The 18,147-nt window shown below is 38.2% G+C and overlaps 2 protein-coding genes across 2 annotated transcripts; one reads left to right on the top strand and one right to left on the bottom strand.

Annotated features, from left to right (window-relative positions):
• Positions 1 to 3,575: 3,575 nt before the first annotated feature.
• Positions 3,576 to 10,680, top strand: LOC121975395 (2-oxoglutarate and iron-dependent oxygenase domain-containing protein CP2-like). The gene is made up of 9 exons (XM_042527013.1): positions 3,576 to 4,614; positions 5,673 to 5,720; positions 6,633 to 6,809; positions 6,883 to 7,033; positions 7,137 to 7,223; positions 8,501 to 8,625; positions 9,424 to 9,542; positions 10,250 to 10,361; positions 10,470 to 10,680. The coding sequence occupies exons 1-9, from the start codon at positions 4,306 to 4,308 to the stop codon at positions 10,503 to 10,505; spliced, it is 1,164 nt and encodes a 387-aa protein (XP_042382947.1). The 5' UTR covers positions 3,576 to 4,305; the 3' UTR covers positions 10,506 to 10,680.
• Positions 10,681 to 10,738: 58 nt separating this feature from the next.
• LOC121978360 (pre-mRNA-splicing factor 18-like) lies at positions 10,739 to 11,992 on the bottom strand. The gene is made up of 2 exons (XM_042530716.1): positions 11,230 to 11,992; positions 10,739 to 11,146 (listed from the first exon to the last, which is right to left on the bottom strand). The coding sequence occupies exons 1-2, from the start codon at positions 11,947 to 11,949 to the stop codon at positions 10,739 to 10,741; spliced, it is 1,128 nt and encodes a 375-aa protein (XP_042386650.1). The 5' UTR covers positions 11,950 to 11,992.
• Positions 11,993 to 18,147: the final 6,155 nt, after the last annotated feature.

Below are 18,147 nucleotides of genomic sequence, written 5' to 3'. Positions count from 1 at the left end.
TAAATTTAATTTCTAAAGAACAAATAGATTGTTAAGAAAGGTTCAGGACTTGTATACAATTTTTGTACAAGGGAACCTGTACGATATTCCAAGTAGCAACCAACAATCTTGGGGGCATCATCATCCTAGATTACTAGGACACAGTTTCATTCTATAATCAACAACACACCATATAAATAATACCATTTCCCAACTTATCGGGCCTATTGATTTATCAAACTAAAATCGCACCCTTTGATAAATTAAAGAAATGAATATTGAGTATATGCACTTGTTATTATATTATGATTAAGAGCACACACTTCCATAATAACAAAGCTCTTGTTCTTTTATGCAGTCAGTATAAAAAGAACTTATCTTAAATGATCTTGCTCAATACACTCAGAGTGTACTAGTGTAATTTTATAGTCAAGATAAACTAATATCAAATTATACTATGACTATTCCAATGGTTTGTTCCTATCTATCTTAGTCGTGAGCTACTGTTTATAATTTATAAGGAACTGATAACATAATTTTCTGTGTGTGATACCACACACCATGTTATCTTCAATATAAATTAATTGAATAACTACACTTAGCATATAAATATAGACATTTGACCAATGCGATTCTTTATTTCAAAATAAATGTTTACAATCCCAAATTACATTATGGGCATTAATCTTCCTGTGTTTAAGATATTGAATGTTCACTAATTAAATGAGTTACTGACAACTCACTTAATTAATATCTAGCTCCAAGAGTAGTACCACTCAACTTTATTGTCATGTCGGACTAAGTCCACCTGCAGGGTTTACATGACAATCTTTATGAGCTCTTCAAGGGGACATCATCAACCTAGATTATTAGGATACAGTTTCATTCTATAATCAACAATACACCATATAAATAATATCATTTCCCAACTTATCGGACCTATTGATTTAACGAGCTAAATCACACCCTTTGATAAATTAAAGAAATAAATATTAAGTATATATGCTTGTTATTATATCATGATTAAGAGTACGCACTTTCATAATAACAGAGGTTTTGTTCTTTTATGTAGTCAGTATAAAAGAAACTACCTCAAATGGTCCTGCTCAATACACTCATAGTGTACTAGTGTAATTTTATAGTCAAGATAAACTAATATCAAATTACACTACAACCACTCCAATGATTTGCCCCATTCCATTATGGTTGTGAGCTATTATTTATAATTTATAAGGAACTGATAATATGATCTTCTGTGTGTCTCTTCACACCATGTTATCTTCAATATAAATTAAATGGATAACTACACTTAGCAAAAATATAGACATTTGACCAATGTGATTCTTATAAATGTTTATACAAAAGTTAGGCTTTTAGAATACATCCTAACAGAAGGCGCCTTTAGGGTTATGGAAGATGCCTTTACGCTTAATAAAAGAGCATCTTGACTAAGGCTTCTAAACACATCTCTTCTACGCGTCCGTTTGACATTTCGACTACTCCTGCTTCCTGCTTCTACTATGCTACGACATTTCTGTGCCCGACTGCCACTGAGAAGCCGTCCAACACCAAGCCTAATCCGATCATCTTCAAAAATGTTGGGTAACAAAGTTCAATTATGTACTTAATTATTGCAAAAGTAAAAGTATAGCGTGTTACACTTGTTTATATTCTTTTGTACTTGATCATCTCTTTCGACGGTTTCGAAAGAGGTTATTATTGGATTATCCATCGATTGGTTAGCAGAACCTGGTCTTGGAGAAGTCGCTGAAGGCTCTGAATTAAGTAAAATTGACTGTATTTTTTTGCTTGTTTTCTTGTTATTCCGCTGCACTCGTACTTAGTTTTTAAAAATTAAAAAGAAAAGTTTTTTAAAACTACGTAATTCACCCCCCTCTCACGTGCGTCTTGATCCAATAATAGGTAATATTTTCATGTCAATTCGAGATCATTTGATCCATCAGCCAATTTTGCCCATCTATCAATCAATTTTAGACAAAATCGGCTGATGGATCAAACGACATTGGATTGACATGAAACTAGTTTTTATGTATTTGTTAACTCTCCTGATTATATCCATGATATCAAATATTAATTTTACTCAATATATTGAGAGCAATAATTTTTTAATACGAATATGTTTAAACAATTTAATTCATATTTAAAAAATCGCTACTCTCAATATATTGAGTCAAATTGACGTTTGAGGGCATAGAAATAATCAAGAGAGGTAGACGAACACATAGAAACTGATTTTATGTCAATCCGAGGTCATTTTGTTCATCAGCTGATTTTTCCACGTCTATATCTCTTGAAACGCCAATTTGACTCAATATATTAAGAGTGATAATTTTCTAAACACGAAAATATTTGCAAAATTCAATTTGTGTTTAATAAATCATTGCTATCAATATATTAGATCAAATTAATTAGGAATGACAATTTTCCCTGAATCCGACGGGGAATCCGACATCCGCCCCGAATGGAGAAGGATATGGAGGAAAATTTTAGACCCGATTATAGTAATCGGGTAATCAGGTATGAGTATTTTCAGGTATGGGTATGGAGACGGGTATGATAAAATTCTACCCATACCTTACCCGATACCCGATATATATATATATATATATATATATATATAAGCCTTATTTTTTTATTGGAAAAGAAAAAACTTTAGCCTGGTTTCCACCTTGAAAAAGAAACTTAGTTTGCATCTTTATTCGGTCACCAACACATATCTCATCTTCTTTTACATGAGAAATGCTCACACGATCAAATGCGCACGAGACGAAGAAGAACATACAAGTACATTGGATGATGGGTAGGATATGAATACCCGATCCTCCGACGGATATGGGGATGTGTATCAAGATTAAATACCTGATGGGTATGAGGATATGTATGAATATAATCAATGAGAATGAGTACGGAGGAGATGAGATACTATCCAGATCCTACCCATTGCTATCCCTAAAATTAATATTTGAGGGTATGGATATATTAGGAGAACTAGTTGAACACATAAAATATAGTTTTATGTCAATCTGGGATCGTTTTGGTCCATCGATTTTTTGAACATGAATTAAAATTTTCAAACATATTTATATTAAAAAAATCATTAATCTTAATATATTGTGTTAATTTAACACTTAAGGCCATGAATATAATTAAGAGAGATAGACGAATATATAGGTTCAATTTCATGTCAATTTAAGATTATTTGGTTCATCAATTAATTTTGAACAAAATTGACTGATGTATTAAATGTTAATTACATATAAGGATATATATATATAATCAAAAGAGATAGTCGAATACATAAAAAATTAATTTTATTTTAATTCAAATATGTTTAATTATCAACTAATTTTATTTAAAATTGACTTTAAAAAAAATTAACTAATTTATTTAAAATTTTAAAGATTTAGCACCGAGCAAAATCGGTTTGATTGATTAAAATCAATTGATTGAACAGATAAAATAGAAAATAAATAGTAACTTTAAATTTTTTTTACGCGGTCCAGTACACCCGGGGGCCGGGTCTCTGCCACAAGATCTAGTCTAGATTCGATCCTTCCTTTCCTCTTCTGCGGTGCACCACGTGGGCTTTGCCTGAGTGTACCAGTGTGAGCCTTTCCTCATTCAACTCTGCGGCAAATCTCACAGTGTAGAAATCGTTGCCGATGTCTTAGGCTTCCTCGGCGTCTTCATCCTCTTCGCAGCAACTGCCACTCGCCGCAGCGTCACAGTAGCAACCTAAGTTACCTTCCGTTGGCCGATATCGACTCGGTGACGCCGTGAGATCTCTCCCTTCGCATTCGTCTTTCTTCGTGCTCCCCGCTAGAGCTTTCTTGCAAATTGAGGAGATAAACAGGGGGAAAGATGGAATTTCCCCTTTCATGTCCGGTGGTCCAGCTGCCTCAGTCCACGACACGCGTGTCGAGTTCACCAAGGATCAAAGTGCGTGTACGCTATCTTTGTCCGACAGCGGATCCGACGTGCCCCGTCCCCTCCAAAAGAAACCCTAATTTTGCACCAGTAGCCAACGACTGCGTTCTCCCACCACCTTCACTCTTCGATGGCAAGCCCGTAATAAATCGCCATAGCCAGTGGCCTTTTCATATATCCGCGTCCATATCGCCAATACGTCAAGCGAACACCACATCTTCCCTTCTCTCTGTCTCTCTCTCCAACCCCACGCCAACACCTAGCTCACCTTCCAACGAAACCCTAACCCACTGCGTCCTCCGATTCGGACCGCGGATGGCACGGCGGAAGTGATCCCATCTCCTTCCACCGGACGCCGGAGCTTCCGGCCGCAGAGCGATGTCGGTGAGAGGCGCCGTCGATCGGAGGGATGGGTCCCCGTCGAGCAATGGGAACGGGAACGGACCGGCAAAGGTCCAGCCGGCGCCGTCCAGGCCGACCTACGGGGACCGGCGTCTGAGGCTGAACCCGAACACGGAGCACAAACCGGAGCGGTACGACGACGTTCAGTCGGAGTTCGATCCGGCGATCTTCAGCTCCCTGGAGCGGCACCTCCCGCCCAGCATGCTCGAGGTACCGCGGGATGGCAAGGTGCAGTTCATGAAGGAGATCCTCGCGCGATACTTGCCTGAGGGGGAGCGAATTAGGGTGAACTACTCTTCTTTGTTCCTGTTTATCCTCCTTCGAGCTGAAGTAGAGCTTCCATCAAATTGAGGATCTATGGTTGTTTCTTTAGAATTTTTTCCCCCGAAATAACGGAAATGCCCTTCCCTGCCTTCCTGCAAGACGGAATGTTAAAATAGTAAACTCGTCTGCAGCGATTTGTTTGGTTGGCACACAAACAATTGTTGTTGGCTCACCTTCGCTCGATGAGATTTTGCCCTCTGAGGCGTTTAGGACGACGTGTATCTGCTTCAATTTCGATGATTATAGTTTCCTCTAAACTTGGTGCTGCATCGATTGGCTATCTCGTTTGATCGCCCAGTGAAACCTCTTTTAGAATGATTGTTTTTAACTGCAAATATCATCATCATTAGAAAATCACGTTCCTTTGCATATTTATCTTCTGTTGTTTGGCACATTCTACTGAACTGAAAGAATTTTGCTTGACGAAAGTAGGTTTCAAATTTTTTATGATTAATTCATGTCAATACGTGAATATGCTTTATGACCAAATTGATTTTTTATTCCCGTCACGGCTGCCAGAGCTGAGAAATTAATGATAATTAGCAAAAAAAAAAAAAACTGGTCTAGGAAAAGAACGTGATGAACATGTATATACAGGAAGCTCTATCCCAGTACATTTATTTATTACTAGTTTACTAGGTAGCAACTTTGTTTCTACTTGACTGGGTTGCAAATATATATTTATGTATTGTTTTCATATGGGAAAACAAGAAACTAAAATAACCTATTTTTTAATATTTGAAAAATTAAGAATCTTGATGCCAGTAAATTGAATATTAAATAAGAAAAGTTTAATGCTATTAAATGTTTGAGATCATGAAGACATTATTTTTAGAATGTCAAAGGGACTTTTTAATGCTTGATGAGCTTTGGCTCTTGCGAAGAATTTTATTTGAATCTAAAGAACCCAAAAATAAAGGATGGTTTATTTGTCTATTTCTTGTTGTTTATTCTAGTCTATCTGTATTATTTTTTCTCATTTACTTCTATTAATCTAGAGCGATTACTTGATCTATCAGGTTCAGAGACACAAAGAGTACAGACAAAAATTGATGTCAGCTTATCAGGTTTTCTGTTTCTATCTGTTAAACTCTTTACTCTTCAGTTTCTATGATTTATGTGTATGATTTTGGAAATTTGTGTTTCTCATATGTTTAGTTCTTTGACTATGCTTCTGATTATTTTTTTGGAGTAACTCCTTTAGGCTTATTAGCCTCAGCGTGATGTTCTGGGACACAATGTTAAGCAATATATGATTTGTTTTTCAGATTCGGTTGACTGCTTGTAGGTATTTTATGTTACTTCTCTGAAGTAGTGCAGTGCATCCTGCTCAGAGTGTGGAGTGTTTGTGCAGTAACAGAGCACAAATTTAGCTCTAGCAAGCAACATTTATTATGTAATACAATCTCCCAATGCTTTGAGGGTTGGTTGTCTTCATTTGTACATATCAAAATTCCTTTCTACAACTAATTTTATGTTATAAAAATCTTCAACTTTAAGCACTATCTGAAGCTGATAATCTGCTTCCTTTTCTCTTTATTTGGGAGTAGTACTCAAATTGCCTAACGCCTTCATGACTTTTTTCCCTATTTGTTGCAATGATGCATGGGTGGGAATAGGCACATGGGGATTGATTCACATTTATTCAAATATGAGAAGTTCCATGTATTTGTGTGTGTTTAGTAAACCTGTTTCTGTTCAAAAAATTATCCTGTCAAGTTTATTTATTAGTATTTCCCCCCTCTTTTATGTGTTATAACATGTATGTTCTCTGCAACTATGATTAGGTTTAATGCTTCATTGAGTTATTTGATTGATGCCCTTTGGATGATGATTCTTTTAGTTTCTTGTTTAATCTTAAAATATTTACACGAATTTTACTTGTATTGCTGAATTGCTTCTTTCATAGGCGTTCTAGCTTCTAATAAATTATGATAGCATGCGTGCAACTTTTAACTCTCTTCCTGTTACTTAAGCAGCCTTTGCATAAAGAATTATACAATCTGCATCCGTCAGCCTTTTTTATGCAATCATTTGTTAAAGCTATCAATGATAACACAGAGGAGAGCTTCAGAAATATACTTTCTGAACCATCACCTGGAATATATACATTTTCTATGCTACAGCCAAGTTTCTGTGAAATGTTATTAGATGAGGTACTACTCAAACCTGCAATCATTTCACAGCACACAACTATCGGTGACATAACCTAATTTGGTGATTTCTTAGGTGGACAATTTTGAAAAATGGGTCAACACTATCAAGTTCAAAATAATGCGACCGAATACAATGAATAAGTACGGTGCTGTGCTTGATGACTTTGGCTTGGAAGCCATGCTTAACAAGCTTATGGAAGAATTCATATCCCCAATGGCTAGAGGTGATAATCATGTCTTCTTTGCATGACAGGATTCTGTAACTTTGTTACGCTCCATGACTTTGTTTCATCAATATCTCTCAGAACCTATTTTCTTCAATTGCAGTATTCTTCCCTGAGGTTGGCGGATCAACTCTCGACTCACATCATGGCTTTGTGGTTGAGTATGGAAAGGACAAGGATGTTGAACTAGGTAGCTTTGTTACATTTTTTTCCTATATGATTTGATATGCAGGAGATGGAATATCTAGTATGTTTACTTAATTGGAAACCACATCTAGTAGAGGTTGATCAATACCTTGTTGTTTTTTATTAATTTAATAGTTTTCTTTTGTGCTTGAACGCCTGTCATCATTCATGCAGAAATTGATTGGACCAAATTTAGGGTCTGTTAGCTCACCAAAACAGCTACCTATTTGAGTCAAACCACAATGGCTTACTACTTTAAAATTTGAATTAGTTTGGGTAGTTTGTGCTTACATAAGCGCACATCCATGCCATATTGTGTTTTTAAAACCATAGGAGGGGATGTTAAGATACATTTTTTTTTTAATGATGATGATGTTTTAAATAATTCATTAAAGGCTAGTCAAAGAGCATTTTGAAATTTGTAAAGTTCAATATAATTTCATGGCGAACATATATCAGAAATCTATTAAAAAATTCTCATAAATGGATTATTTTCAAAACAATATAAAAATGAATATAACACATATAATAAATATGAGTTATTTCATGTAATATTTTGATCTTAATTTTGATTGGATGCAAACTGCTTATGAAAGGATTCATTCCAACTTTGTTTATCTAAATTTCTTCTTGTGCTTGTTTGTTTAACACTCCCCTCACACGTGGGTAGGCAAATTGGATTAAACTATTATAGTATTTGAGGAAAATAGTGCTAAAATTATCTCAATATTATGGTATTTTAGGATGATTTAGTACTGGAGCAATTTTCTGCAGCTGTATGTACGAATCCTTATGTAGTATCTCCTCACTCTAACTAGTATACTTTTGTGTAATTGGTTTTTCTGTTTCTTCCAGACCTGCCTTCCATTATAACCCATTTTTTTGTACTTTTACTGATTGGATAGTAAACAAATTACGTGTAGAGGCTCTTGTAGCAAGTTTGCTTTCTTGTCTTTCTGAAACTATTAAAAACTCCCATTAATGGTAGGTTTTAGTTTGAGTGCACTGGTAGGCATTATTGCTTGATTTTGATTTTAGGCCATGAACTTACAGAGTGAATACTTCTATCAACATCATAGTTTATAAACATCATACATTGCATGACTGTTTCTTTGCAGCCTCACAGCAAATGTGGAAATACTTTTACTTTCTTATCATATTGTTGAGTACTCTTAGATCTTGTGGATTGGTTGTTCCACACTTTACTCTTTATTTTAGCATGTGTAAATTGAATAAATTCATTTATTTTTCTTTTAAGTCATTGTAGTTTTTGTGATCCAGGATTCCATGTGGATGACTCAGAAGTCACTCTAAATGTGTGTTTAGGCAAAGATTTTTCTGGTGGTGAATTGTTTTTCCGGGGAGTTCGATGTGACAAACATGTGAACACAGAGACACAAACAGAGGTCTGTCATCACATGGGTGGTATTTTTGCACATTTTTTTTTGTAGAAGTGTATGTATTCCTGAGCATTTCATCATTCTATGTTGACCTGGAATTTGAAACATATGTAAAGTCTTTGGTAGTCATAATTTACTGAAGTACATCTTGATTTTTTTGTTCCTTTGTTCATATTATTTTGCTAAAATTATTGCAGAAACTAGTCGACAAATCTCAATATATTTGCTTTTTTTTCATGCATTTATAATTCAATTCTTTCTCTTAAAAAAATGGAAATTTGCCTGCTCAGTAATGGCTGCCACGACTAAAAATGGTGGAACTTGCAAAAGGAATCACAATGCAATGAATGTAATTCAATAGAACCATGTGAAATTATTGTCAATAATGCTGCATGAAGTGGTTTTAAATAGATTGCAATAGTATGCCCTCACTCTTTGTTCAATGATGACTCGTAACCATGTGTTGGTTTGTGATGTTTATGGCATTTAACGAGCCATTTACAAATATGGAAAAATTCGTTTGGATTCCTATACAGACACATTGCTTTACTAATTTGTTTATACATCATTGCTGGTATAGGTATAGGACCAATGTTTTGAACCTTCAGGATAAACTTTATAACTAAACAATAAGTAAACTCCTTCATAAAAGAATATGGGAAAGTTTGTTGGCTGAAATCCTTGGTATTTTATTGTGCTTTATTTTAATAATGATTTTATTTGTAGTTGCTTTAAGTAGTTGAGTTGATGTTTTTGTTTTTAAAACTTGATATTCTGCCCAAATTCTCCTTGCTTTTATTGTAGGAAATCTTTGACTACTCTCATGTCCCTGGTCAAGCTGTACTTCATCGTGGACGCCACCGACATGGGGCTCTCCCCACAAATTCTGGACACAGAATCAACATGCTTTTGTGGTGTAGAAGGTACATTCATGTTTTTATTCTCAAGATGCATGGTGATTTTATTGTAAATTGCATGAGTAGCTTTGTTATTCATTTTTTGTAAATTGAGGCATCAAGTCTATGCTGAATATTATCGATGAACTGTTAAAAGCTTTTCTGGCAATGCATCTCAAATTTTCACTGTTCCCACATTTATGCTATTTCTGTTGTTTCGCTGCTGAACAAGAGATCGGAGAGTGATGGAGAAATTGTCACATCGTCCAATCTTTGATTCAGACTACAGGGAAAGAAGTATACATATTATCTTAAATGTGAAGTGTATCCTCAAGAACTAACAATATGGAACAAATACTTGCATTAGAATAGAATCAAGTCATCTGAACAAATACTCCTGGGAGACCATATTGGTGAGCGATGATGTTGCTTGGTTTGCCAAGGAGGTGCATCTGGGCTATTAGATAAAAAGTTAAGAGACAATTCGTCAGAATCCACTTGAAGAAATTAAACTATAACCAAACAAGTCTACAGGTAAGATAACCAATGCATCATTACTGCATTTTAAATTTTTAGTACATCTTTCTGTGTAAGGTGTCATCTCGCTAAGCTATTACTGATAGTAACAACCAAGTTATCTTTGCCTGTTTCGGATACAGTTTTCTGCAATTTTGCCCTTCCTATTCAAAACTCAAAGTGTGCAAAGCAATAACCCTCTATGATCCGTTCTACAGTTCAGTCTTCAGAGAGATGAGGAAGTTCCAAAAGGATTTCTCTAGCTGGTGCGGTGAATGTCAACGCGAGAAGAAAGAAAGGCAGCACCAGTCGGTGGTCGCTGCCAAGATGGTATGCATCACATTTCAGAAAATTTAACCGATAGTTGCTAGGAATTGATAAAATTAGATTTTCATTGCTCAATCTTTTGCATTAACTATCATGTTTGTTCATCGACAGACTTTTCTGAAGGGCTATGGAGGAGCCAACATTTGAGGTGCTTTGGTTATGTATTTTAAAGGGTGGTTGTAAAGTAGCGTGATTGTCACCTAAAGCGACCTTTGAATTCTCTAAAAAAGTTAACGTTGTTCTTGAGCTTGTCTGTACTTACAGGTTATTTGTATATGTATATACCAGTATTTATCCATAACAATCTTCGCAACTTCCAGCATACTATTAGATTTCATTTTGTGCAGGAACAGACTTTTTTTTTGAGAAATTTGTTCCAGTCAAGCAGCTGAGACTAGTGTCGGCCTCTCTTTGGCAGCCATGTTCTTAGCTGATGATGATCTATTCTCCGCCAGGAGGGACTGGAGGTCGCTCCCGTTCGCCAGGCTGTTGAACTCGGAGGACCTGGACGGATCTGTCGGGTACCGGCGCTGGCAAAATGTCATCAGCCTCTTCACCGATTGCAGGTACTTGCGGGTTGTCTCGTTGTTCATGACGTGCGCTATGCTGTTTGCGCAGATCTTCTCACGGGCAGAACGTTCATGAATGCCTACCATGGTCACGCCAATAGGCCACGGCGCGTTGCCGATCGCCAGCTTGATGTACTCGTCTGTGGCGGCCAAGTAGTCTCGCCTCTGGCAGCACTGTGCCACCCTGACCAAGGCCTGACGGATGTCACCCGGAAGAGCCTGGAGAGGAAAGTACCATCAATCCAATGCCGAATTGCTAGAAAACGAAACTTCAATTTGAGTTGATTGAAAGAAACAGGTACCTTCTTCCGGCACAGCTTGAACATTGGATTCAAGTACCGATCGCATTGGTTGAACGTAGCTACCGCGGATTTCCCTTTGGCAGTGCGCTTCTCGGCGTCGGGCATTTCGGCCACCTCCTGGCCCCAATCGCCCAGCAGCCTCGTGAAGAAAATTTGAATCTTGTCCTCATCGCACAGATCCTCGAAATTCCCCTTCGCCATAATCGAATCCGTATCGGTATCAGGGCTTTTCTCCGCAGTACCGGTGCCGCCTTCTCTCTTGGCGACGGCCGTTCCGGCCTTCTGTTCGCGGCGGAGATTATGTATGTCCCTGAGGAAGTCGTTTGTCTGCCCATCGGCCAACTCCTCCTCGGTCTCGATGGGGCCTGACTCGATCACCGTCTGGAGACGGCGGAGCCGGCCAGCGTCGTCCTCCCCGAAGAGGGTGGCGGGATGCTTCAGAATCCGAAGGCGGCGAATCACCTCGTCGCGCGCTGCCGACCAATTGTCGACGGCACCGCGGGGAAGAGGATCGTTGGGCATCTTAGAGGGAGACGAGGAGGGAGGCGGGGAAGAAGCGGCAGCATTGAGGGATTTGGGCTGGCGGTGGAGTTTCTCCAGTTGGCGGAGTCTTTCGGTCTCCTTGTGCTCGATCTCGGAGCGGCGGAGGAGCTTCCGTCCGCCGAAGTCATCTTCCAGAGCCTTGCGCTTCCGCTGGAGCTCGCGCTTAAGCAGGTCCATGGCGTCGGCGAGTTGTTTAATGCGCTCTTCTTCTGCCGGAATCGAAGACGAAGTCTGAGAACGGTGATCGACTTATTGTAAAGCTTTATAAGCGAAAGAAGCGGAACAGAAATAAATACTTTTTAAAATCTTCATTAAAACGGAAAGAAGAGAAGCAGAAACAATTACTTTATTAATTTATTACCATATTCAATGATTATCATATTACTAAATATGGAATACGATCTTGCTGATTATTGGTTAATTAGGACAAGGAAAATTTTAACAGATTTTACTTATGTAACACACCTAAGTTTGTCGATATCTTAATTAATTAATTAATTATTTTAATAATCTAGATATTTTATTTATTTATTTATGGTAAACGTCAAAAGGACTCTTGTTTTTTTTTTTGGGAATAGTTGGGACTTCCTATTTTTTTCTGATAAAATTATCCAATTATATTATTCAGATTTAATCATATATATTCTCCTATTATTCCCATTATAATAACTATGAAATTATATTTATTATAACGTGAAATCAACTTACTTATTTAACATTCATATCATAGTAGTTACAAAATTGTAATTATTATAACATGTATAATAGCTATGGTTTCATTGTTATAATGCATCCCCAATTTAAGATTTAAAAGGGAGATACACACTAAAGATAATAATAAGAATAGTACATTGGAGAACACTTGAATAATTTTATATGAGTTGTGCATGATCCTTGACGGTCGGTAAAAGGAGGGTGAATAATCTTGCAAAAATAACACGAACCTTCCTCGAATGCTATATCTTAATTAAACTAACACATACATAAATTAAATAAGAAACTAGAAAGAAGAGGCGCAACGAGATTTACTTGGTTACAACCGGAGATGTTGTTAATCTAAGAAAGTTGAAGCTCACTATCAAAATCTCCTGTAGGCGAAGAAGCCTTTTGTAGCAGTTAAACACTCAAATGTAAAGCTAGACAAAGGAAATTATTTACAAATGTTCTGTCTAAGCTTCTGGGATCATGATTGTATTTATAGCCTTGGTCGGGGCGCCTGGAAGGGTTCCAGACGCCTGGAGGGAGATAAAATTTTATCTCAGTCGCAATGGATAGCGCCAAACGTGATTTGGATAATTTTCATGGTTCGAGTGCCTGGACCGAGTCTAGGTGCCCAGACCGAGTCCAGGTGCCCGGACCGAGTCCAAGCGCCCGGATCGAGTCCAGGCGCCCGGACCAAAGTTAACCTTATGTTAACTTGTTTGGTCCGGGTTCTTTCTCCGACTCCGCTCGCTTGGGTCCAGGTTTTTCGCTCTGGCTCCAACTCCACTTGCTTGGGTGATTTCGACTATCCGGAATAGGGCTCACCTGAACCCATTTTCCGGCTTTCGAACAGTCTTCCACTCCGGCTTCTCATCCCTCGGAAACGTCGCACACCACCTTATCGTCCGCCCGCGTACTCTTCCGCAACACCTCGCCCCTCGGATGCACCGAGTCCGTCGGCTCTCTCCCGTGTCGTCCTTCTCACTAGATGCGTCTTTCGCTCGATTTACTGTGCTCCTAAGTTCCTACACACATAGACACGGGAGTTAAAAATCAATATAACATAACCTGACTTGGTTGATCACATCAAAACTACCTTGGGGTACTAACAATCTCCTCCTTTTTGATGTGAACAACTCAAGTTAAGTTAGGATAAACAAATATAAAGAAATAAAACAAGATAATAAATTTACAACTCAATAATGTGTAAAAAAATTAAATTTACCCTCCCATACACTTAATATTTCCTTCTCCCCCTTTGATCACATTAAATAAGGGACTTTTAAAATGACTTCGGAAGATCTAAACTTAAAGTCTAAGGAAAAAATAAGAAAAATTTTCACAAAAAGTTGAATTTAAAAAAAAAATTTTAAAATTTTCTAACGAATTGTTTGAATAAAGAATTTTTTTTTACTAAAATAACTCTAATAAATATGACTTTTGTTGAATAAATTTTAACGATCAGAATTTTTCTAACAATTTTTTTGACAAACTATTTAAAATACAAGTTAAATTGATTAAATGCTTCACAGTTATTTAATTAAATATTTTATTTTAGTACTTGACTTCCAGGCTGTAGCAGACACTAGACTTTCTTGGATATTGGAATAACAATCACTTTCTAGACAAAGTCTTTTAAAGAAATTAAATATTTAACTTTTTCTCTAAAAGCTAAAAAAAACAATTAACTTAAGCATGTTTTTGGAACCCAATATAGGTTCCTTCTTACTAGGTTAATTAAAATTTTTTGAGGAATATATTTTCTAGATAATTTTCTAATTTTCTCCTTGTAATATCTAAAATACAAATTTAATCCTTTATAGTTCCTGAAAGTTGAAGCAGATAAATTTAAACATGCAGAATTTTTTAAGTTTTCTAATTGATCCTTTAAATTTGCATTCTCAATTTTTAATTTTTCATTTTTAGTTTTAATCTTGTCGAGATCTGCTAATCGACAAGATATAGCTAAGGTTGATTTTAACTATTTATTTTCTTTTTCTAATTTATAGGAATTTTTCGATAATAGTTTTATAAACTGAAATGCCTTGTTAGTGTTGGAACCCCAAGGTTGTTTTGGTGTGATCAACAAGTTAAGTTAGGTCATGTGCTGTTCTAACCTTGTGTCTAAGTGTGCAAGAGTTTAGGAGCACAGGTAGTCGAGCGGAAGACGCAGCTAGCGAGAAGGACGACACGCGGTGCGTCCGAGGGACGAGGCGCTGCGGAAGAGTACACCGGCGGACGAGAAGGAAGCGTGCGGTGGTTCTGAGGGACGAAAGCCGGAGCGGAAGATTGCTTGGGGAGCAAGAGATGCAGCAAGCGAGAAGGTCGGCACGGGGTGCGACCGAGGGACGAAGACTGCGGATGAGTACGCTGGTGGACGAGAAAGAAACAGGCAGAGATTCTGAGGGACGAGAAGCCGGAGGGAAGCCTGCTCTAGAAGACTGGAAGTTGGGTTCGGGTGAGCCTTTTTACGGATGGCAAAGATCACCCAAGTGAGCGGATCTGGAGTAGAAGACCCGGACCGAGGCGAACTGAACCGGAGCAGTGGTCCCCGGATGAAAAAGTCAACACTGGTTGACTTTAGGGTCCGGGCGGCCCGGACCAGCCCGGGGCGCCCGGACCATGAAGTTTGACCAAATCGAGCTTTGACTCGATCTGAAGGTTGGGGGATAAAATTTATCCCCCTAGGGCGCCCGGAACCCTCCAGGCGCCCCGACCAAGGCTATAAATATAGCCTTGGTCCAGAAGCTTTTCAATCAATTCAGAAATTGTAACAACGCTTGTGCGCTTCCACTGTTTAGATTAGCTTCTTTTTTTTCTGTGCCTACATTGCAGTAAAATAGACTTCTCCGCCTGAAGGAGATAGTAGTGCGATCATTTTCCTTGGATTAACAACGTCCCCGGTTGTAACCAAGTAAACAGTTGTGTCTCTTCGTTTCTGTTTTTAATTCACTGCTTTTCTATTTTATATGCAAGTGTTAGTTTGAAAAATCGGGAAGGATTTTTGTTTATTTTTATAGGGCTATTCAACCTCCCTTCTAGCCGGCCACAACGGTCCTACAAGTGGTATCAGAGCCAAGGCGCTTCAGGAGAACTAACAGCCGAACGAAGCAACGAGATGACCGGACCAAGCATCCACCCGCCGAAATTCGAAGGGGACTTCGCCACCAGGAAAAAATTGATGCAGATATTTTTTACAACTGATTTTGAATTAGTTTTAACAATGGAATCTGGCTTTGTAGCTCCAGAAGGTAAGGAAAAATGTCAATGGGCAAAAAAGGAGCAGGCTGAATACGTGGCGAGCGGCAAAGCAGAATACCATCTGCTAAGCGTTCTTCCATCTCAAGAAGTCAACAGGATCGGGCACTACGACTCAGCAAAGGAGATTTGGGAGAAGTTCCTCGAGCTGCACGAAGTGACATCCGAAGCCAAGCTCGCCAGAAGAGATCTGCTTCGCAATCAGCTCACCAGCCTACAACTTGGGGAAAACGAGACAGTCACGCATCTGCACTCAAGAATAAAAGAAATTATTACCGGACTTTCGAATCTCGGAGAAAAGATAAGTAATCGAGATTCGCTCAGGTACGCACTGAATTCCTTTCCTAGAAATACCAAATGGGCATTATTAGTAGATGCCTTTTACATTTCTAAAAATTTAGAAAATATTTCGTTAGAAGAATTTTTTTTCAACATTTGAAGTGCATGAGTCAAGATGTGCAGAAATGAATGAGCCCAAGAACAACGTCGCCCTCAAAGTTTCGAGAGACGAACCAGAGTCAGAATCTTCTCTCGACGACGAGGAAATGGTAATGATGGTAAGAAGATTCAAGAAACTTTGTAAATCCAGATCTACTAACCATCCGCAAGGGAAGAAGAAAAGGACGATCCACTGCTACCACTGCAACGAAGAAGGGCACGTCAAGGACAACTGCCCCAAGCTGAAGAACAAGGATAGGGAGAAGGGTAAGAAGCCTATCCAAAAGCGAAAGGCCCTAAAGGCGACGCGGGACGATACGTCGTCCGAATCGGAAGTCGAGGTATTCTCCGGACTCGCACTGATGGCGAGTCATCAAGACGACGACTGCGATTCAAGCTCTTCCGAGATGAGCATTGAGAGCATCGATGAAGGGGGAGCTTCGTCAAAAGAAAGCAGCAGTTCAGGGGGAGACACGGACAACGAGCTCGACAAGGTAAGTCATGTACGTTCTCTTCCTCTCGATAAACTCTTTAAGTTTGTTAAACTATTAACAAAAGACTGTTGCAAATTAGAAAAGGAGATTAAAAATTTAAAAATAATTTTAGCTAAATCCTGCCCTTTAGAAGAATTATACAAATCAAAATTGGAAAATGAAAAATTAGAATTAGAAAATCAAAATTTGAAAATTCAAATAGATGCATGTTCATCTAAAACCAATTTTAGAAGATTTAATAATTTAAATTAGTACTTTAAATATCACCCGGGACAAATTAGGAACATTTCAAGAAAATATGTCCCTAAAAACTTTTTAGTTAATCCAATAGGTTGGAACCTATATTTGGTTCCTAAATCATGCTTAAACTAAGTTTTAAAATTAAAATTAGCACTTTAAGTGAGAAAATTAAACAAAGAATTTCTTTATGAGACTTTGTCAAGGAAGTGGTTGTTTCTCCAATAACCAAGAAGGCCTAGTGCCTCGCCACGACCTGAAAACCAAAATATTGAAATAAATATTTAATTAACTTACTAATAAAGCATTAATACAAGAATTAATTAATACTTTAAATAGGTTATTCAAAACATTTTTTTTCAATTTAGAAACTTATTTACTAAGAAAAATTTTCTTAACAAATCTAAATTTTTTTTAATTTATTTCAAAAATATTTTTACTTAGAATTTTTTAACTTAGAAAAATTCTCAAAAATCATTTTCTATGTTTTTTCCCTTAGATTTTTCTTACAACCCCATTTTTTATGTGATCAAAGGGGGAGAAGGAAAAGTATAAGTCTAGGGGGAGGTAGACCAAAATTTAACTTGTTTTATTTTTTGCACATAATTATAAATTTAGTTAAATTTATTTTATGTCTATTTTAACCCTAGCTTAACTTGGGTTGATCACACCAAAAAAGGAGAGATTGTTGGAACCCCAAGGTTGTTTTGGTGTGATCAACAAGTTAAGTTAGGTCATGTGCTGTTCTAACCTTGTGTCTAAGTGTGTAGGAGTTTAGGAGCACAGGTAGTCGAGCGGAAGACGCAGCTAGCGAGAAGGACGACACGCGATGCGTCCGAGGGACGAGGCGCTGCGGAAGAGTACACCGGCGGACGAGAAGGAAGCGTGCGGTGGTTCTGAGGGACGAAAGCTGGAGCGGAAGATTGCTTGAGGAGCAAGAGATGCAGCAAGCGAGAAGGTCGGCACGGGGTGCGACCGAGGGACGAAGACTGCGGATGAGTACGCTGGTGGACGAGAAAGAAACAGGCGGAGATTCTGAGGGACGAGAAGCCGGAGGGAAGCCTGCTCTAGAAGACTGGAAGTTGAGTTCGGGTGAGCCTTTTTACGGATGGCAAAGATCACCCAAGTGAGCGGATCTGGAGTAGAAGACCCGGACCGAGGCGAACTGAACCGGAGCAGTGGTCCCCGGATGAAAAAGTCAACACTGGTTGACTTTAGGGTCCGAGCCGCCCAGAACAGTCCGGGG

Source organism: Zingiber officinale, chromosome 4B (assembly GCF_018446385.1).
Source record: "Zingiber officinale cultivar Zhangliang chromosome 4B, Zo_v1.1, whole genome shotgun sequence".
In the NCBI taxonomy this organism is placed as follows: Eukaryota; Viridiplantae; Streptophyta; class Magnoliopsida; order Zingiberales; family Zingiberaceae; genus Zingiber; species Zingiber officinale.
Note: the sequence above shows the minus strand (reverse complement) of the source record. Positions and strands in the feature narration are given on the sequence as shown.